At 40.6% G+C, this 21360-nt stretch overlaps 1 protein-coding gene, 1 non-coding gene and 1 pseudogene across 2 annotated transcripts; 2 read left to right on the forward strand and 1 right to left on the reverse strand.

Moving 5' to 3' along the window:
- Positions 1–52: 52 nt before the first annotated feature.
- On the forward strand, positions 53–13955 carry CHMP5 (charged multivesicular body protein 5). Its single transcript, XM_081803066.1, has 8 exons — positions 53–227; positions 978–1082; positions 2375–2421; positions 4415–4508; positions 4642–4713; positions 8646–8754; positions 10418–10530; positions 13251–13955. Exons 1-8 carry the CDS (start codon positions 159–161, stop codon positions 13299–13301), a joined length of 660 nt encoding a protein of 219 aa, XP_081659192.1. The 5' UTR covers positions 53–158; the 3' UTR covers positions 13302–13955.
- LOC115941378 (U6 spliceosomal RNA) lies at positions 7485–7588 on the forward strand. The gene has a single exon (XR_004076131.1). It is a non-coding gene; the product is annotated as a U6 spliceosomal RNA (small nuclear RNA).
- Positions 13956–18087: 4132 nt separating the features above from the next.
- LOC145717044 (cytochrome c oxidase subunit 8A, mitochondrial pseudogene) lies at positions 18088–20883 on the reverse strand (annotated as a pseudogene).
- Positions 20884–21360: the final 477 nt, after the last annotated feature.

Consider the following 21360-nt stretch of genomic DNA (forward strand, 5'->3'; position numbering starts at 1 on the left):
AAGGTCGCGCTGAAAATCCGGAAAAAGGATCGGGTAACTCCAATAGGCACATTGCGCTTGCGCGGGAGGGGGCCGGAAGTCAAGGAGGAGGCGGAGGTGCCTCTGCTTCCGTTTCTAGTCTTGCTCCAGTGTTTGGGTTTTCTTCGTGGCCGCCCAAGATGAACCGATTCTTCGGGAAGGCGAAACCCAAGGCTCCGCCGCCCAGCCTGACTGACTGCATTGGCACGGTGGGCACTTGACCACGCATAACTAGACTCAGGGACTCTGACACTCCCGACCCCGCCCACCCTCGGCTCCAGGCTCCTACTCCTCCATTCCATTCTCGGTTCCGGACACCTCGGCCCTCTCCACCTCACCTTCGTTCCTGTTACCCAGGTCATTCCTGACGCCACACACCAGGGACCCCCTAACCCTGCTTGCACGCAACCCCTTCTGAGGCTTGCTGCCGTGTTTACTCGCTCTTTCCGTCTCCTGCCCCAACCAGCCATAGGCCCACATCCTTCCCATTCGTCCAGCCCGACCCTTTTCCCCTCTTTTATTTTTCATCCCTCTCCCACATCAGGATCCTCAACTTGATATCCTAGGTCAACATATACGTACCCCAACCCTGGATCTCAGTAATAGGAAATTCAGAACTCGCCCCTCACATTAAGCCACCACCCTCTATCTAAACGAATAGCATTAGATTTACAGCCCTAGCCCATTTCACACACCTGGTTGAGCCCCCAGCCTGACTAGTCTCTGATTGTAGGAGAATGTCGATTCAGCCCGGTGATTTCCAAATTCTTTCTGCTCAAGCACACTTGAAAGGGGCCCTAGAATATGAGAATCTGAGGGGTGGAGTATAGTTTATAAAAGCCTCCCAGTGTTTCTGACTAGTAATCTCCCCCTGGTTGGGAACCACTTTCCCACCCTTCTTTCCTCTCCTGCCCCTTCTCATGTAAATGTATTGTCCTAACTATGTCTGTTTTCTCAAGGTGGACAGCAGGGCAGAATCCATTGACAAGAAGATTTCTCGACTGGATGCTGAGCTCGTGAAGTATAAGGATCAGATCAAGAAGATGAGAGAGGGTCCTGCCAAGGTAAGGTAGGCGGCAGCTGCAGAACGTGCTGCGACAGCCTAATTTGAGCACCTATGGAAGTAAGGCCCAGTAGTAGTCTGGTAAGGAGAAAACATGTGAGGGTGTATCCTTCAGGGAGGAGGGTTTGCAGCTTGATATGAGAGGAAGGCTGGGGTTTAGTCTGGTGGAGAGAAGATGCTGGTGACTGGTCCAGAAGCATGTACAGGGGAATTAATACATTCTGCTGAGAAGGTGGCAGTCTCAGAACAGCATCTGGAGACCAGCATTCTATTAATAACACCATCACTATCTACTAGCTGTGACTGTCATAAAGTCACTTAATACCTTATTTTCCTCTTCTATTAGGTAGAAACAGAGATTACCATATTTAAGTGCATGAACTGTGGATATAGCACTACCTTCTTTTTTCCCCATCTCTGTAACTTATTAACTATTTGAACTAAGTTACTTAGCGTCACTGAACCTCAGTTTCCCTATCTGTAAAATGGGAATGACACCTACTTTATAGTATGAGGATTAAATGAGGTAATTCATGTGACCTACCTAGCACTGTGTCTGGTACATAGAAACATTCATAAATAATAAATGTTAGATATTATCATCATCTGTGAGTAATATCTGCTTTTCCTTCTTCATTGGAGGAGACAAATACAATGATTTATGGAACAGTATAGAAAGGGAAGTGACAAGAGGCTTTTCTCAGCCATCTTAGTTGGATGGCATGGAATGAAGAATGACCAGAGGCAGGAAAGCTCATCTAGACTTGAGATGAAAGCCTAAACCATGGTGGCAGTCAGGAAAATGACAGGAAAATCAGTTTGCAAGTGAGTTCTGAAAATCAGTAACAAGATGACTGCATGAAGAGACAGAGAGGAAATGTAAGGTTGATATAAAGGTTCTTAACCAAGTGAGAGATTGGAGGGACCATTGTGAATAATATTGGTGAGAGCAGGTTGAGGATTTTGGGCCTGTTGAGTTTGAGTGGATAGCAAGAAGTCCAAGTTGGGAATCTCCCTAAGGCAACTGGATGTACAAATAGGCACTATTATGGGTGGCCATGGAGAGACAATGCACTAAAGAGAATGCAGTTCAGTACCCTGAGATGTGGGATTCAAAGACAGAGACAAGATGAGGCTTAAAGACTATGCTTGGGAGGTGAAGAAGAGTCCAGGAGCCACTCTGTCTATGACTTTGAAGAAGAAAGTAGATATGTAAGTCCGAGATATGGGAGATTTCTTTTATTATATGTGTGTTTTCTACTTCTTTTAAATAAAATCTGTTTTTCTCCCCAGAATATGGTCAAACAGAAAGCCTTGAGGGTTTTAAAGCAAAAGCGGATGTAAGTTATAAGTGTAACCTCCTTTCCTCCAGCAGGTTTAACTGAAAGGGAAATGGTCTTATATTCTTCAGTTTTTCATAGTATTTTATAAGCATTCTTGATTTCGTTGCAAATTTCATTTACATATCCGGTGAGCTGGGTTTTTCTCCCCCTGCATGTTGAGCACTATCTGTTACAGCACTGTCCATCTGAACAGAACTTTTTGCTATGATAAAGATGTTCTGTATCTGTGCTGTTCAATACAGTAGCTCTTAGCCACGTGTGGCTCTTGAGCACTTGAAAAGTGTTTAATTTTTAACAAGTAGCCATATATGGCTAGTGGCTTCTGTATTGGACTGCCCAGATCTGTAGGTTCTCCCATTATTTATTAGAGTATGCCTTTTTGTTTGTAAAATTGAGAATCCTGAATACCTGTTCCCACCCAACCAGAATAGATTTAAGGGTCCTTAATTTATTTTAGGTGACTATGTCTCAGTGTTTGAGCAGAAGCCAAATAACATCGTTGGTGCTTACCCCTGTGGGCTGTCCAGCTGATGAGACCTTCTGCAGGGTTGTAGGGGTCAGATATAAGCAGCTTATAAGGAACCAGAAATGTTGTTGATATCTCTATTTTTATTTTTAAAATGTCTTTTTATCAACACAAACAATGAATCATGGAACAGTACATCAAAAACTAATGATGTAATGTATGGTGATTAACAACAATAAAAATTTAAAAAATAAAATAAAATGTCTTTTTATCAGATACCACCTTCCTCCTTTTAAATTAGACAAAATTGGGGGAAAAAATGATAGTTGTGAGAGCATGGTAAAACTGTTCCTTCTTAGTAGGTAGCACTGCAGTTTTTAAGTAACTTTTTTTAACAAAAGGAATGTATATTCATCATAGACGCTAGCAAAATACATAAACATGAACAGAAGAAAAGAACATTTACCTAGATTCCTACTACCAGAAATAACCATTTTTAGAATGCTGATTTCTTAGTTTCTTTTCTCTGCTTGTGCCTGTATGGAATCTGTGCATATAGCTTTTTAGAAGAAAAATTGTATTGTGTAAATATAGGTTGTCCCTTTCCACTTCACATTATATCATGAGCATTTCTCTCCTTTTATACATTTTTTTCCCCTTTTATACATTCTTTGGAAACTTTAATGGGGTGGTGATAATTCTACCACCATTTGCCTACACCATGAATTGACCAATTTTCTTCTGGTTGGATAGTTAGACGGTTTCCAAATATTGTATAAAGACCATAGGGACATAAGTCTTTGAGGTAGTATTATACTTTGATATAAAACTTTATTTTAAAAAAAGCATTTTGGAGGGCACCTGGGTGGCTCAGTCGTTGGGCATCTGCCTTCGGCTCAGGTCATGATCCCAGAGTCCTGGGATCAAGCCCCGCATTGGGCTCCCTGCTCAGCGGGGAGCCTGCTTCTCCCTCTTCTACTCCCCCTGCTTGTGTTCCCTCTCTCACTGTCTCTCTCTCTGTCAAATAAATAAATAAAATCTTTTAAAAAAATTTTTGAGCACCAGGTATTACATCAGGCCCGGTGAATTTCTTAATTATGGATATAAGATTAATAAAAAATAATACCTATCCTCAAGAAGTTCAGTCTACTGAAAACCAGTTTAGTTATATGTATGAAGAGCCTTAAAAATCGTCCTACCCTTTGCCCCAAGAATTCTACTTTTGGGGATTTATCATAGGAAATCATTTGAAACATCATAAAGACATATTAAGAGTATGTAGTAACATAGAAAACAGCAAAGGCTATAATATTAAGTGGAAAATAGTCTCGTAACTAAGATACAAAGACAAAAGACTGGAGGGGTACATCAGATGATATTTGTATTAGAGGGATTACATTGCTTTTGCCAGTTTTTCTGTGTATTTAATTTTTTAAAGAAAATTCCTATTTAATGTTGGAGATACTTTCTTCCTGAGGATTTCTGTCTGGCTCACATTTACCATTCTTAATTGATTCTAAAAAGGTATGAGCAGCAGCGGGACAATCTTGCCCAACAGTCATTTAACATGGAACAAGCCAATTACACCATCCAGTCATTGAAGGACACCAAGACCACGGTATTTCCATAGCACCTTTTCCCATGATTTTATTTTATTTTTTTACTCTTTTGTTCTTTTCCCATAGTATTTAAAAGACAATTTCACCAACATGGCTTCTTAAGACATTGTGTTCTCTCTTATCTTTTTTTAGGTTGATGCTATGAAACTGGGAGTAAAGGAAATGAAGAAAGCATACAAGCAAGTGAAAATCGACCAGATTGAGGTGAGATGTGTACTGGTTTCTGCAAGAATGTACACTAGTTTTGGAAAGAATCCAAATGAATGTGTATGTGATGGAAAGAACACAGAAGACTGATTCAATCTTGCGCTTGCCATTTACTAATAGAGTAGCTTTGGGAAAGGATACCAAATGACTCTGATTCCTTGTTAACACAAGGATCCTAATGCCATATATGGTTATGGTGAGGATGAAATAAATGAGCTGGTGTGTCTGTGCACACAATACCTGGCACATAATAGACACTCAGTAAATAAGCCGCCAGTTTCCCATTACTTCTAACTCACTAAATGATTTTGAGTCTGTTTCCTGAATTGTAAAGTAGTGATGTTGCGACCCATCTCCCAGGATTGTCACGAGTGTTAAATGAGGATGTATATGTCAGGTGTTTGACACAGTTCCTGGAGTAGAGCTGGTTCCCTTTTCTAGTAATTCTCTTTATATATTTAATAATAATGTCATTAGATTCTTAAAATTAACATGTCTTTAGCTGGGAGGTGAACCCTAAGCACTTGGCTCCTCTCACCTCTGTCAGGTGAGCAGCCCAGATGGCAAGCGGAGATAGCAGAGGGAGTGAGCGGTGACTGGTCAGAGGAAAGAGGCCTTTCTGCCATATGGTGGTATTCCTGACTTTATCACGCCACTCCACCCTCCCCCCAACCCCCAGTAGAATGTCTCTTTCCGTGAGGGCAGGGACTTGATTTTGTTCACTGTTAGGCCTTGAACAATGCCTGGCCATAGTTGGTGTTCAGAAAGTTTTTGATGGATGATGAACAAATGAACAAGAAACTATTAAAGGAGCTAAAGCAGTCCTGCCCGATTCAAGCCATATTTGTTGGTTATTTACTATCTTCCTGGCATTTTACTGCCTCTGAAGAGTATTCTCCAGGAGTGTGGATCTTTAGTACAAGTGAGGACATTCCTCCCATCTGACTTTTCTCGAGCACCCCTCCTTGGACTGCCCGTGGCTGTCTCTCTAATCCTGCACCAGTCTCTGCTCACAGGGAGTTAAGCTCAGTACCATCTTCCAGGACATTGACTGAGAAAATGTTCCAAGTAAATTTGTCTTATTTGTACAATACTATTTAGTAATATAATGAAACTGAATTTTGTTTTCTGTTTATAGGGTTCCTTATGTTTTAATTAGAGCTATTTAATGTCAAAACAGAAATTGTGGTCTTTCTGGGGGTTTTGTACGTCTCTCCATCTTTTATCTGCAGTTGTCTGTCTGGTTCCCTATCTAATTATCCTTTTCCTGTCTCCTCGTAGATTTGCCCATATGGCAGGTGGAGAGCTTCTTTCTCTCCCTTTTGGCCTGTGTGTCTGTCTGTGTCTGTTGTCAGTTGGGCTATCTATTTTGAATCATTTGTTTTCCTAAAATACTTCATAAAACATTTTCATTGTTTTATAACTCATTTTTTGGTATTTTGCCTATGTTCTCTGTTTCTAGCCTTCCTATTTTTTCAGTTTCTGCACATCAGGTCTAGTGCTTGTATTTGTTTATATTACTTTTGTGTTGTTTATCCAATATTGAACCCGTTAATTCTTTGTGTGATGATTGTGTGTGTGTGCGTGTGTCTTTCATAGAGTCTATTTCAAGGAATCCTATCCATAAATGATTTGGGGAGACTTGTCTTGATATATGATTCATGGCAGAAACTTGACTTGATTAGCTTACTCTGTGTTTTCACTCTCTTTTAGTTTTTGTTTCAGCCAGTGCTTCTCTGTACAGCAGAATGTCACATACGTACAGTGTGGTATTTGGGCACTGAAAATACAGAAAAGCTTAATGTTTTCTTTTTTTTAAAGTGTTTTTCATTTTACTCTCTGTGTTGTCTTCTTCACCTTTAAATGGAAAAACAAACCTCCACTTTGGGGGCCCGGAGGAGTTCTCAAATGTTTTGCATTGTTCTAAATATTCTGAAGGATAAATGGTGCCAATTTGGACTTTCTGCATTATCAACAATAGTCTGTTCCCTTTCTGTGGAAATTTAAGTCTATGACGAGCACATTGTTACTCTGCATATCCTTTTTTTTTTTGTAAGATTTTTTTTATTTATTTGAGAGAGAGAGCATGAGCGAGAGAGCATGAGAGAAGATAAGCAGAGGGGGAACTGTAGAGGGAGAGGGAGAAGCAGACTCCCCGCTGAGCAGGGAGCCCGATGCGGGGCTCGATCCCAGGACTTCAGGATCATGACCTGAGCCGAAAGCAGATGCTTAACCGACTGAGCCACCCAGCGGCCCCTCTCTGCATATCCTTAACACAGTGGAAGATACGTAGTATTAAGTGCTTAGTGTTTTACATGTATTATTGCAGTAAAGCCTTACAAAACCCTCTGAGGTATGGCCATTAATAATCTCATTTTGCAGATGAGAAAATTATGGCTTAGGGACTTTCTCATTAAGTAAGGCAAAATTCGAGCTTTTATATGTCTGATTCCAGAGTCTGTGCTCCTAACCATTATACTAGCTGCCCTATATTATGCTGTAGCACTTCTCAGATTGGTTTTACATTATTTCTGGCCTTGTAGTCTTCCAGTTAATCATGGGTAGATCATTCACAGATGACTTATGCTCTCAGTCAATTATTTTCACCAGCCTGGTTTCAGATATCAAGCCTGTCCTGATTCCATTTCTGTTTCTCCATCCAGGGTGGGCCTAGTAGAACTTTTTGTATCACCCAGTTGTTTGCACTACTGTTTGTTTTCCCTACACAGTGTAGTCAGTCTTTAGCTGACTTAAGAAGACTAATTTGCGTGCTCACTTCGGCAGCACATATACTAAAATTGGAACAATACAAAGATTAGCATGGCCCCTGCACAAGGATGACATGTAAATTCGTGAAGCGTTCCATATTTTTGTCCCACATCAGGCTCCCTGCTCAGCAGGGAGTCTGCTTCTCCCTCTGACCCTCCCCCCTCTCATGCTCTCTGTCTCTCATTCTCGCTCTCAAATAAATAAATTAAATCTTTTAATAAATAAATAATAAAACTTAAAAAAAGACTAATTTGCTTGTCTCTATTACCTGCTTTTCTCCATAAACTAGGAAAATGTTGATAGTGTAGATGTTGCTGGATTTAATGTTTTAGGTAAACTTTCTGTAATGACAGAGAGCTGATGGGCATCTGTTCTTGCAATAGGACTTTGGATTTCCATGAGGCACCTTAAATTCAATGCAAGGTCACCAATTTAATTCTTTTTTTTTTAAGTTTATTTCTATTTTTGTAGTAATCTCTATACCTAGGGTGGTCTTCAAACCCACGACCCCAAGATCAAGAGTCGCATGCTCTTTGAGCCAGCCAGGTGCCCCAATTTAATTCTTCTTTATTTTTGAGTTTATATTTTATTACCAAAAAGGAGGATTATGTGGGTCATTGGCATTCACAGTTACTTTTAGGGGAATCTTCAGTTTTGTGGTTTTTAGATAGTTCATTAAGCTCTCTTATACTTTTTTTTTGCTTTATTATTTTTTTATTATTATGTTATGTTAGTCACCATACATTATATCATTAGTTTTTGATATAGTGTTCCATGATTCATTGTTTGCGTATAACACCCAGTGCTCCATGCAGTACGTGCCCTCTTTAATACCCATCACCAGGCTAACCCATCCCCCCACCCCCTCCCCTCTAAGGCTCTCTTATACTTTTAATTGGAAGGGGCATTCAGGAGTTATTCAGACCCATCCTTCAGAGGAGCACCTGCTCAGTTGTTGACTAAAAACAATCACTAGGCAAGGACTGGGGTAAGGGAAGGAAACTAACAATTGTTGAGAACTGGTATGTGCTTGGCATTTTATGTACATTATCTTTTTTTAAATTGCTTGTTTCTAAGATTCAGAGGAGAGAATAGGGTGGGGGGTGGTTAGAGGAAAATAGTAAGAAATGAATGAAAGCTGTCATATGTATTTCTGTAAGGACTTACAAGACCAGCTAGAAGATATGATGGAAGATGCCAGTGAAATCCAAGAAGCGCTGAGCCGTAGTTATGGTACCCCAGAATTAGATGAAGATGACCTGGAAGCAGGTATGTTGTGGGAAAAGCAATTAGGAAAGAAAAAGTTTTAGAGTCTGAAATGGGTGATTTCCTGGTACCTTTTCCCAAATGCTAGAGAAAATTCCTGCGAGGGTTCTGTGAGAGTTAGTTTATGGTACAGTCTCTGGGCAAAGAGCTTGTGAGGCAGGCATGTCAGATTTGCATCCTCCACCAACAACTCTGGGAAGGACAAGCTACAGAGGAAAGTTGGGGCAAAGGTCTCTGCTGACCTGGTACTTGGTATCTAATTATTGCCTTTCCCTGCCATTTTTCTTTGGATTTTGTTCTCCCTATTATTGGAGTCCTCTCCCTCAGAACAGCAAAGCAGATCAAGAAATAGTCACTGGCAAGTACTTAGTGTGCATCTGCCATATGCCAGGTACTGTGTTAGATGCTGGGGGTTTAACGTTGAAGAAAGCGGATACGGTCCCTGCATTCATGAAGCTTCTCTAGCCAGGTGTAAGAAACTGCTTGTTTCAAATAATTAATAGCAAGAACACAAACTGTTGGGAAGGAGAAGTATGGGGTACTGTGGAGCACATAGCTGGGGAATGTAACCTACTTGGGAGTGGAGACAGGCATGGGTCCTGAAGGATGAGTAGGGGTTAGCAGGAAAAAAACGGGAGGGGTTGTTAAGTGGTCTCAGGGAGAGGAATCTTTACCCGAAGAAAATGAAAACACTAATTTGAAAAAATACATACACCCCTATGTCTATTGCAGCATTGTTTTTAATAGCCAAGATATGGAAGCAGCCCAAGTGCCCATCCATAAATGAATTGGTAAAGAAGATGTGGTACATATATACACAGTGGAATATTACTTGGCCATAAAAAGAATGAAATCTTGCCATTTGCAACAACATGGTTGGATCTAGAGGATATAATCCTAAGTGAAATAAGTCCCACAGAGAAAGACAAATACCATGATGATTTCACTTATATGTGGAATTTAAGAAACAAAGAAAAAGATGAAAAAACAGTCTTAACTATAGAGAACAAAGTGCTAGAAGGGTGGGGAGGGGATGGCAGAAATAGGTGAAGGGAATTAAGAGTGCACTTATCCGTGATGAGCACTAGGTAATGTATAGAATTGTTGAATCACTATATTGTATACTTAAAACATTAATTTCTTTATTTCCTATCCTGAGTTTCCCCTGATGAATCTCTACCTGCTATTGTCATTTCTCTTGGTCATTTCCAACTCACTTTACCGTAGACTTGTTTTTAAAGCCTGATTTCATGTGATGATCATCAGTGTATAACAATCTCTTGCTTTCTTTCACTGCCTTCTTTCAAGTTCATCAATAAATGAGAGAAAATTTTGTATATTTGTTATTGTCCAAATTTTCTAATTTGAATTGGCCAAGCGATAGCTCTAGACTCTTCTCATGAAGACTAGGACCTTGTAAACCTGTGGGGAATGGTTGTTTTGTTTGTTTTAGTTTGGTTTTTGTTTTTCATAGATTTTACCACATCAGTTCCCTTGAAAGTTTCTTATAATGGTCATCTTTTATTTTGAAAATAGAAATTAATAATCCTTTTCTCTTTGTTTTAAAATTTTTGTCTTATAACAAATAATTTATCTAACTTTCTTAACATTAGCTGCCAATTTTCTTGTGTAAATTTTAGTGAAATGTTGACTTTTTCAATATCAGAGTTGGATGCACTGGGTGATGAGCTTCTGGCCGACGAAGACAGCTCTTACTTGGATGAAGCAGCATCTGCACCTGCAATTCCAGAAGGTGTTCCCACTGACACAAAGAATAAGGTGAAAGCTTTTTCTCTTTCTGTTAGCTATGCAAAATGTAAAGGTTTTATGCTTAATCACCAGTTTGGGAATCTACAAGGTAGTCCTTAAGTTAGAACAAGGAAAGATTGTCTCAGTCATTATTTTGGGACCCCTTGCTAATATTAAACTGTGGACAGGCTGTGTACATTGTGTCACGGAGGCCCAGGAGTATTTTTCTACATTAACAATTTGTATAATTTAATTATGAACTTGTACTAGGTTCCATTTATAGGTTTTAGATAGCATTTCCTGGAAAAGTATCACTAACACATGCATGAACCATGCTGGGCAACAACATGAAAGAAAGTTCTGTCCTCCATACACACTGCTTAATTGTAGGGTGGATTTTTTTTTAATAAAGATTAATTAAGTATAAGACTTAATATAGAAAGATTCTCACTTAACAAGGTAAAGAATCAGGATACCTGGGTTTAAGTCTCAGCCCCGCCACTAACTGACTGTGAGACTTGGCAAATCACTTAACTGTTTTGAACTTTTCTGTTCCTTGTATCTTTGACATGCAGATAATTATAATTATCTCACATAATTGTTGTATAGACCAAGTTAGATCTTGTATGGCGAACTGAAAGCCCTATCCAAAGCCACATGGTTGTCATTATTATAAACAGATAAAATTTTGTTACTTATGAAATCCTGTTCACTCTATCTTAGTTCCTCGTGTAAATGTCATTTTTTTTCTATTGCCATTTATCCTGTGTTTGCATTATCTCCCAACGTGCACATTGAGTGTGCAGAACCCTTGAGTGAGAGCCAATCTCCTCAGCTCTGCCTTTATTCACTCTATGACTTGGAGCAAATAAAGAAAAAAAAAAGATTTATTTATTTGAGAGAGAGAGCGGGTGGGGGTGCAGAAAGAGAGAATCCCAAAGCTGACTCCCCCTCAGCGCAGAGCTGGACAACCCTGAGATCATGACCTGAGCCGTAACCAAGAGTCAGATGCTCAGCATCCAACTGAGCCACCCAGGCACCCCAACTTGGAGCAAATTAGAAATCCTTGTTTTCTGTCTGAACTTCATCAGTTTTTCCCACCTATGAAATGTAGGGAGCGAAAGGTAGGGAGTAGGTAGTTTCTCAGGTCCTTCTAGCTAATTTCTGTGAATGTGCATCTTCCCCTACTGTACCCCTCCTTTCCTCCTTGAGTCTAGGGTAATCTTACCTTTCTCTACTGCCCATTCTACCCCACCTCACCACCCCTTCCTCTGACCATTTCAAGGTTCCAGGCACATAGGTTGGTTTTTTTGAGCATACCTGAAATAATTTTTTTTTAAAGATTTTATTTATTGGGCGCCTGGGTGGCTCAGTTGGTTAAGCGACTGCCTTCGGCTCAGGTCATGATCCTGGAGTCCCGGGATCGAGTCCCGCATCAGGCTCCCTGCTTAGCGGGGAGTCTGCTTCTCCCTCATCCTCCCCCATCTCATGCTCTCTCTCTCTGTCTCATTCTCTCTCTCAAATAAATAAATAAAATCTTAAAAAAAAAAAAAAAGATTTTATTTATTTATTTGACAGAGAGACAGCGAGAGAGGGAACACAAGTAAGGGGAGTGGGAGAGGGAGAAGCAGGCCTCCCATGGAGCAGGGAACCTTATGCGGGGCTTGATCCCAGGACCCTGGGATCATGACCTGAGCCGAAGGCAGATGCGCTCAACGATTGAGCCACCCAGGCACCCCTACCTGAAATAATTTTTATTAATGCTACCTACCACAACTCACCTTGTCAATACCCTGTAGCATCTATGTTTCCATCTTCTATTTGTCACAGATTCCTGAGTTAAATGTGCTGTTGAGGTATAGTTTCTTAATTGATAGTGGTATCACTGCCTATAAGTTTGTAGTAAAGTACAATGTGGAAGTAACTGCCTGTCCTAGGGCACTGCTCCTTTAAGGACTGGGAAGCTGCAGAAGGTAGTGGTTCACTTTAGGAATCAGAGTGAAGGGCGCCTGGGTGGCTCAGTTGGTTAAGCGACTGCCTTCGGCTCAGGTCATGATCCTGGAGACCCAGGATCGAGTCCCGCATCGGGCTCCCTGCTCGGCAAGGAGTCTGCTTCTCCCTCTGCCCCTCCCCCTCTCATGTGCTCTCTCTCATTCTCTCTCTCTGAAATAAATAAATAAAATCTTTAAAAAAAAAAAAAAGGAATCAGAGTGAAAATGGGAATCTGGAGGCAGGGACTAACTCCTCAGCCTTTCCTCCCAGACGTTCCCAGCTCCTACTTCCCCTTCCTAGGTTAACTCTTTTTTTTTTTTTTTTAAAGATTTTATTTATTTGAGAGAGAGCACAAGCAGGGGGAGTGGCAGGCAGAGGGAGAAGCAGGCTCCCCGCTGAGCAGGGAGCCCGATGCAAGACCTGATCCCGGGACCCTGGGATCATGACCTGAGCCAAAGGCAGCTGCTCAACCAATTGAGCCACCCAGGCACCGCCCCCCGCCCGGGTTTACTCTTAAGTGTCTGTTTCTCTCACTCTTCTTTTACCCTGCAAACAACCACCCATTTTGAGCTTTTCCAGTCTTTTCTTGGTTTATCACGTCCCCCTTTACCTTTCATGAAAATGCCTTCTCATCTTCTCGGGGATTTTGATGTTCATTGGTTAAACACTCAGAAATGAGTTTTGACTACTAAATATTTGTAGTCATTTGTTTTATCAGTTGAAAAACAGTGGCACTGAACATTGCTTTCTTTTCACAGGATGGAGTCCTGGTGGATGAATTTGGATTGCCACAGATCCCTGCTTCATAGACTTGTGTCATTCAAGTACATCATGTAAAATAAACACATATTGTGGGACTAGGAAATATTTATCTTTCCAAATTTACCATAACAGATTTAGGTTTCTTTCCTTTCTTCAAAGGAAAGTTTAATTATATTGCTCTTTCATTTTTTTCTGTAAAGAGATTCATTGTTTGGGGGATGCTTTCTTCATACTAAATTTTTATTTCCTTTCTCTTATGAAAGACTAACTTACTTACAAGTATCAGTGACTATGTATGACTTGTTTTCATTTATTAATAATAATTTGAAATAAAACCAAGGAAATGGAATCTTGAAATTCTAAGATCGTATAACTCCACAATCTCAAATTGACCTGACAAATTGATAAGACAAAGATGAGATTATTGGGACTGTTCATTCTATGATTCAAAACTATTTTCTATTGTGGTATTATAGGTTGGTTAAAGTGATAGCCTTTTTTGATGGGTTTTGTTGTGTCTTGTGAGTAAATCATTACTATGTCTGATACTGGAATGAATTATCACTACTGTATCATGAGTGGATATTTTGACTCTGTGGTTCCCTCAGTATTACAGCCTGACTTGTAATCAATAATGACTATTTCTTGATATTTAATGTATAGGACATTTATTTATACTCAATAAATATTTTTCAAAAGGATGTAATTTTAATAATATCACTTCAGCCTAAAACCTCTAGTACAGAAAAAAACTTAATATAATTTTAATGTTGATTCACCTAAAAACTCCACTACAGAAATCAAATTTAAGTGCTAGCATCAGAGGAAGGAACAAAGAACAATCCAGGCCTGGGCCCTGGTCTACTGTCTAATAACTTCTAAGCAGCCTACTCACTTTGTTAAACTTCTGTTTCCTTATTAGTATAATCATGCTTACCTCACAAGGCTTTTGTGAGGAATAATTGAGGTAATAGTCATGAGTATAGTTGACCCTTAAATAACACAGGTTTGAACACAATACACTTCTACATGGATTTTTTACAGTACAAGATTGTAAATGTATTTTCTCTTCTTTGTGATTTTCTTAATAATATTTTCTTTTCCGTAGCTTACTTTATTGTAAGAATACAGTATATAATACATATAACATACAAAATATGTGTTAGTTTTTTTATGTTATTGGTAAGGCTTTTGGTCAACAGTAGGCTATTGGTATAGTTTGGGGGGAGTTAAAATTTATATGCAGATTTTCAACTGTGCCCTATACCCCACATTGTTCAAGTGTTAACTATACTTTGCAACTTGCTATTCTCATATGAGGGCTGTTAACAACAACAAAAATAGGAGCTTCATTCTTTTCTTGGGAGGTGCCAGAAGTGCTACAGCCAGTCCAAATTCCTGCCCAATTTCAGAGTCTTTAATGATCCATTAGTGGGGACTAATCTCACCCTCTCAAGAAACCTTCCAATGGGATCGAACATTGTGCTATTCATCATTACCTTCTTGAAGCTGTCCTTGGCTTCTCTATAATTTCTCACTCAGCTCTTTAAATATTTCTTCCACTACAGTTTCAGTCTTGGATTTGAGATATATCAAAAGATATATTCTTGAAATATATCACACCCAAGATTTTAAGTATTACCTGTGCACTAAGGATTCAAAATAACTGTCACTAGCCTAGACCTCTTTCTTCATTCTTCTTTTCAGTCCTGGGCATTCCTAATTAAATGTCCCACCATTACCTAAAATCTGACATCCAAATTAAGCTTATTATCTTGGGATTCACTCTTGGCAAACATTCCTGCTCTATTTCTTATCTTGCCAATGTTATCAGTGTCCCATATATTGCCAATTTTAATGGGTGATACTTTGTCCTCCAACCAGACCTCTTTAGTGCATTGGATACCAGTGAGCAATCATTCTAACAAAATTTCTGCCTTGGTTTTTGTGACAACACACTCTGGTTTTCCTGTTACTCCTATTTTCTCTAAGACTCCCATCTGAAATCCTCATCTCTCCAACTCTGTAATGTTGGTGCTCCTCAGGATTCTAACCTTTATCTACCATACTTCTTTCTCTGATCACTTATATTTACTGAGCCAACTATTCTCATGGCTTTAACTGCTGACTTCTAAATCTATACATCTATCCCAGATCTTGCCCCAGAGTTTCAGAATCCTATTCACATGCAGCTGTTTGCCTAGCAATTATTTGGATGTTCCCAAAGCCAGCAAACACTTGATATTCAAATGGCCAAGACAACCATTATCTTTCCCTCAGACCTGAGTCTCCTGTTTTCCCTGTCTCAGCTAATGGAACCATTATCCTCCATCATTCAAAACAGAAAGCTCTTGAGTTATCCTTGATGCCTACATTTTGCCTCACCCTACACATTCAATTAATCATCAAACACTGCTTTTAACTCTTTAAGTGTATTTTGGAATTAATGACTTGCTTTCTCTTCATGCGTAGTTTGACTTCCTTGAGCCCATTCATCACATACAGCTATATTTATCTTTCTAAAATACAAATCTGACCTAATCACTACTTAAAGTCTTTTATGGTTCCCTGACACCTCCAGTAAGACATACAAAGCTGCCTGTGACTTGGCCTCTACCTCTCTGTAATGTTTTATTGCTTAGTCTTTTCAGAACAACATTCTTTGGGGTACCTGGCTGGTTCAGTCAGTAAAGCATGTGACTCTTGATCTTGGGTTTGTAAGTTTGAGCCTATGTTTGGTGTAGAGATTACTTAAAAAATAAAATCTTAAAAAAAAGGGGGGGCGCCTGGGTGGCTCAGTTAGTTGGGCATCCAGCTCTTGGTTTCAGCTCAGTTCACGATCTCAGGGTTTCGGGATTGAGCCCCACATCGGGCTCCATGCTCAGTGGGAGTCTACTTGGATGTTCTCTCCCTCTGCCACTACCACCCCCATTCATTCTCTCTTTGTCTCATGAATAAATCTTAAAAAAAAAAAAAAAACAACTTTGCTTCCTTTTTTTTTTTTTTAAGATGGAGAAATTTTCTTTTTAAGTTTTTATTTATTCATTTAAGGAGTCTCTGCACCCAGTGGGGGGCTCAAACTCATGACCCTGAGATCAAGACTTACATGCTCTTTTCACTGAGCCAGCCAGGTGCCCCAACATTTTCTTTCTTTTTTTTTTTTTTAAAGATTTTTATTTATTTATTCATGAGAGACAGAGAGAGAGAGAGGCAGAGGGAGAAGCAGGCTCCCAAGGAGCAGAGAGCCCGATGCGGGACTTGATCCCAGGACCCTGGGATCATGACCTGAGCCGAAGGCAGACGCTTAACCATCTGAGCCACCCAGGCGCCCCAACATTTTCTTTCTTTTACAGAACTGCCTCCCCCAATATAACCATATGATTATTGCAAAAATACCAATTAGAGTAGCCCTACCCTTATTCTTCCAAGCTATGAGAGTGGGCTTGTGACCAGGCTGTGCCTGTTGGAAGTTCTTCCTTTGAATTTTCTAAATGGAAACTTAGGGGAAATACTTTCTTCCCCTACTCTCCCAAAGTCTTTGTCAGTATGAGAAGCTTGAGATGTTGAGGCCAGAGAGGAGACAAGACGAGAGGCCGAATGAAAGAATCCTCATGGCACTGAGGCCTGACTTCTGATCTTTGAGACCCCCAGAGTGCTCCAAGTCTCTGCAACTCTTCCTTTAATTCTGTGAACTCTCTGAGAATTCTGCCAGCGAACCCCGTTTTCTGCTTAAACTAGTTGACGTTGGGTTCTTGTCACTTGCCAATAAAAGTCCCCAAAATTTCTCTGCAGCCTCTCTCTGTGCTATATCCCACTTTTCATTGTTAGGCTGCAATGATTGCTTCCAGTTCCCCCATTTCCACCATAAAGTCATGATTCCCTGCTTCTGACCATACCTTTCCCTGGAGATTCCTTAACACCTTTATCATTCTGCTAATTCTTGCTGTACTCAGAAAAGACCAAAGGCCAGGCCTTGGTCTATGTCAATCTTAGTGAATTTAAGGAAAGTGGAGAAGATGAGTCCTGTGATAGAGTCAGTCCCAGGCACAGCATAGTCTTTGATGATCACTCCTATAGCTGCCACCAGTCAGCATCTCTGAAGCAGAGTTGAGTGCAGGTGGTCTCCTTGAGTTGTAATCTGTCAGCTCCAGCAGTTTAGCAAGGGTGGAGGAGATCAGATCCAGTAAGAGAGTAAAAGCTTGGCACTTCAACCTCTATTCATCTCCCATAGCTTTCCTTTTATATTTTCCTACCCCCATAGATTCTAATATAATAGATCTGAATATGGTGTGAGCACTTGGATTTTTAAAAGCTCCCCAGGTAGTTTTTATATGTAGCCAGAATTAAGAACCACTGCCCTAGGATGCCTGATCAGTTTGACTCCATTCTCATGGACAAGCAGTCTGGGCTGTTGCCATCAATTTCTACAAATGGAGAGCTAGGCAGTGATTGCCCTAAGGCAATCCAGAGAATGAGTTGGGACATATTCCCTCCTCTTCTATTTTTAGGGAGAGTTTGTGAAGGATTGGTGTCAATTCTTTGAATATATGGTAGAATTTACCAGTGAAGCCATCTGGGCCTGGGCTTTGTGGGAAGCTTTTTTATTATTAATTAAATCTCTTGGGCGCCTGGGTGGCTCAGTTGGTTAAGCGACTGCCTTCGGCTCAGGTCATGATCCTGGAGTCCCGGGATCGAGCCCGCATCGGGCTCCCTGCTTGGCAGGGAGTCTGCTTCTCCCTCTGACCCTCTTCCCTCTTGTGCTCTCTGTCTCTCATTCTCTCTCTCAAATAAATAAATAAAAAATCTTTAAAAAAAAAAAAAAAAAAAAAATCTCTTTACTTGCTATAAGTCTATTCAGATTTTTCTATTTTTCTTGAGTCCGTTTTGGTAGTTTGTGTGTTTCTAGGAATTTGTCCATGTCATCTAGGTGATCTAATTTGTTAGCATAAAGTTGTCCATAGGATTCCCTTATAATTCTTATTTCTTTAAGGTCAATAATAATGTCCCCTCTTTGATTCCTAATTTTAATAATTTGAGTTTTTTTCTTTTTTTTTCTTGTCAGTCTAGCTAAAAGTTAGTCAATTTTGTTCTTTTTATTTAGTGAACTACTTTGTTTTGTTGTTTACTATTTTTATTTCTGTTCTAACCTTTATTGTTTCCTTCCTTCTACTTGTTTTAGTTTAGTTTGCTCTTTTTCTAGTTTCTTAAGGTAGAAGGTTAAGCTGTTGATTTGAGATCTTTTTTTTAATTAATAAACTTTATTTTTCGGAGCAGTTTTGAAACACAACAGATTTGAGCAGAAAGTACGAAGAATTCTCATGTATGCCCTGTCCCCACACATGCACAACCTCCCCCATTATAGACATCCCACACCACAGTGGTACATTTGTTATAATCCATGAGCCTACACTGACACCTTATTATCACCCAAAGTCCATAGTTTACATAGAGTTTACTTTTGGTGTACTTTCTATGGATTTAGATAATGTAACCATCATTGTATCATAAAGAATAGTTTCACTGCCCTAAAATCCTCTGTGCTCTGACCATTCATCCTTCCCTTCCCCCTGAGCCCTGGCAACCACTGATCTTTTTACCATAACCATAGTTTTGCCTTTTCCAGAATGTCATATAGTTGGAATCATATAATATAGCCTTTTCAGATTGGTTTCTTTCATTTAGTAATATGCATTTATGTTTCCTCCATGTGTTATTCATGGCTTGACAGCTCATTTCTTCTTAGCGAATATTACAGTGTCTGGACTTTTTATTTATTTTTATTTTTATTTTTTTAAAGACCTATTTATTTATTATGGAGGGGGGATGCAGAGGGAGAGGGAGAGGGAATCTTAAGCAGACTTCCTGCTGAGAGTGGAACCGGATGCCCAGCTCAGTCTCACAACCCTGAGATCATGACCTGAGCTGAAATCAAGAGCTGGATGCTTAAGCGACTGAGCCACCCAGGCACCTCTGGACTTTTTTTTTTTTTTAAAGATTTAAATAGACTTTGTTTTTATAAGGAGGGCCTTACCGAGTAGGGCCTTATACACCAATATATGTGGTCTGAGGATGTCACCAAGGAGAAATCGAGAGGTCATGATTGCAGAAGAGGTAATTGAAGGACACGATCCTGGGAAGGCCGTTCAGGAATGCAGCAGACATGATCAGGAGAGGCCAGGGGTGGTCAGGTCACAGGGTGAGGGACAGGACAGCCCCCTTCACTCCCGTTTCTTGTAGCACTCCAGATGTGACAGGACCCAGCCTGATGGCAGGAGGAAACAGGAAGCAGGAGGTGAGCCCAATGGAGTCATCCATGGTCCCGAGCCCCTCCCGCGGTGGCTTGGAATGGATCAGGGCATGCTGCACCGGGAGCCACGGGGTGAAGCCTGTGAGACCCCTCAGCAGCTGCGGTATAGGCACAGACATGACCGCACGGAGAGGCTGCAGTCAGTGACCAGCAGTAGTAGCCCAAGGTCGGGAAGCCAAAGTGGTGGCGCCAGCCGGAAATTCCGGCGCCGGGGAGTCCCGGCACTTCTTTTTTAATGCAAGTATGTCGTAAGTTTTGGTATGTTGTATGAAGTACCGTTTGTATAGAAAAGGCAGGATAGATGTTTGCTTACTTACCTTTTTTATAAGCTTTGAAAATAATGAGAAGATTCCCTAGTATGCCATTCAGTTCCAAATTTATCCTTTTTGCCTGCTCTGTGAAATGATTTGCACCCTTTTAAATAGATCCTTTATCAGCTGGCAGATATTAAGATGTGTCAGTAGAGGGCACCAGAGAGATATTGCAGGAGGAAAAGGTTTTGTTTCCTGTTGTAGTGTTTCAGTTAGTCAGGCTTTTGTGCTGTGCGCGGCTTCTCCAGTGTTTGGCTCCAGCAAAGTACAGGGCTTCTTCAGCACGTGGCCTTTTCAGTTTATGGTAGCTAACAGCCAGAAACTTCTCTTGGCACCCCCTCAGGTGGTTGGTAGTAGAGTGCCTCTTCTGAGACACCTCCCCACAAATGACTTTCCCCAGTACCGTACAAGGTAGATTTCTGGTAGCTTCTGCTATCGCAGCACCACAGCCACTTCCCTGCCATCTAGTGAGCCACGGGCACATCCTGTCTGACAAGGTCTGCACGTCAGCTCTGGGGTGATCTTCATTAGACAGTTTATCTCAACCCTAGAGGTAGTGGCTGTTCCTTATATTGCTAATCCTATTTTATTTTAGAGTTCTTTTTACTTCTTTATTAGTCAATCCCCTTATTACTCCAATGCTCTGTTATAGTTAATAAGTCTTTAAATAAATAAAATCTTCTCTGTTCAAATGACTGTGTGGTTCCTTTCTCCTGATTGAACCCAGACTGATATATCTGGTAATTTCGAAAGGTGACTGTATGGTTGGTTGGTTGGTTTGATGAACTGATCTGTCCAAATTAAGGATTTATGTTCGGTAAAGGACAAAATAGACCATGGAAGAAAAGAAGACAACTGAAATGTATAAAGCTGACAAGGAATTGATATCTGCAATATACAAGAAACCATAAGCAAGAAAAATAGAGCAACCCCAATAGAAAAAAATAGGCAATGGGTGTGAATAAGCAGTTAAAAAAGAAGAAACTCAAAAGGTCATTAAGAAATGTTCAGACTTGGGCGCCTGGGTGGCTCAGTTGGTTAGGCGACTGCCTTCGGCTCAGGTCATGATCCCGGAGTCCCGGGATCGAGTCCCACATCAGGCTCCCTGCTTGGCGGGGAGTCTGCTTCTCCCTCTAACCCTACCCCCTCTTGTGCTCTCTCTCTCACTCTCTCTCTCTCTCAAATAAATAAATTTAAAAAAAAAATCTTTAAATAAAAAAAAAAATGTTCAGACTTGGAGTGCCTAGCTGGCTCAGTTGGTAGAGTGTGTGACTCTTGATCTTGGGGTTATGAGTTCAAGCCCTGTGTTGGGTGTAGAGATTACTTTAAAAGAAATAATAGGGGCGCCTGGGTGGCTCAGTCGTTGGGCGTCTGCCTTCGGCTCTGGTCATGATCCTGGAGTCCCGGGATCGAGTCCCACATCGGGCTCCCTGCTCGGCGGGGGGTCTGCTTCCCCCTCTGCCCTCTTCCCTCTCGTGCTCTGTCTCT

Source organism: Leptonychotes weddellii, chromosome 14 (assembly GCF_054177405.1).
Source record: "Leptonychotes weddellii isolate Sample4059 chromosome 14, ASM5417740v2, whole genome shotgun sequence".
NCBI lineage: Eukaryota > Metazoa > Chordata > Mammalia > Carnivora > Phocidae > Leptonychotes > Leptonychotes weddellii.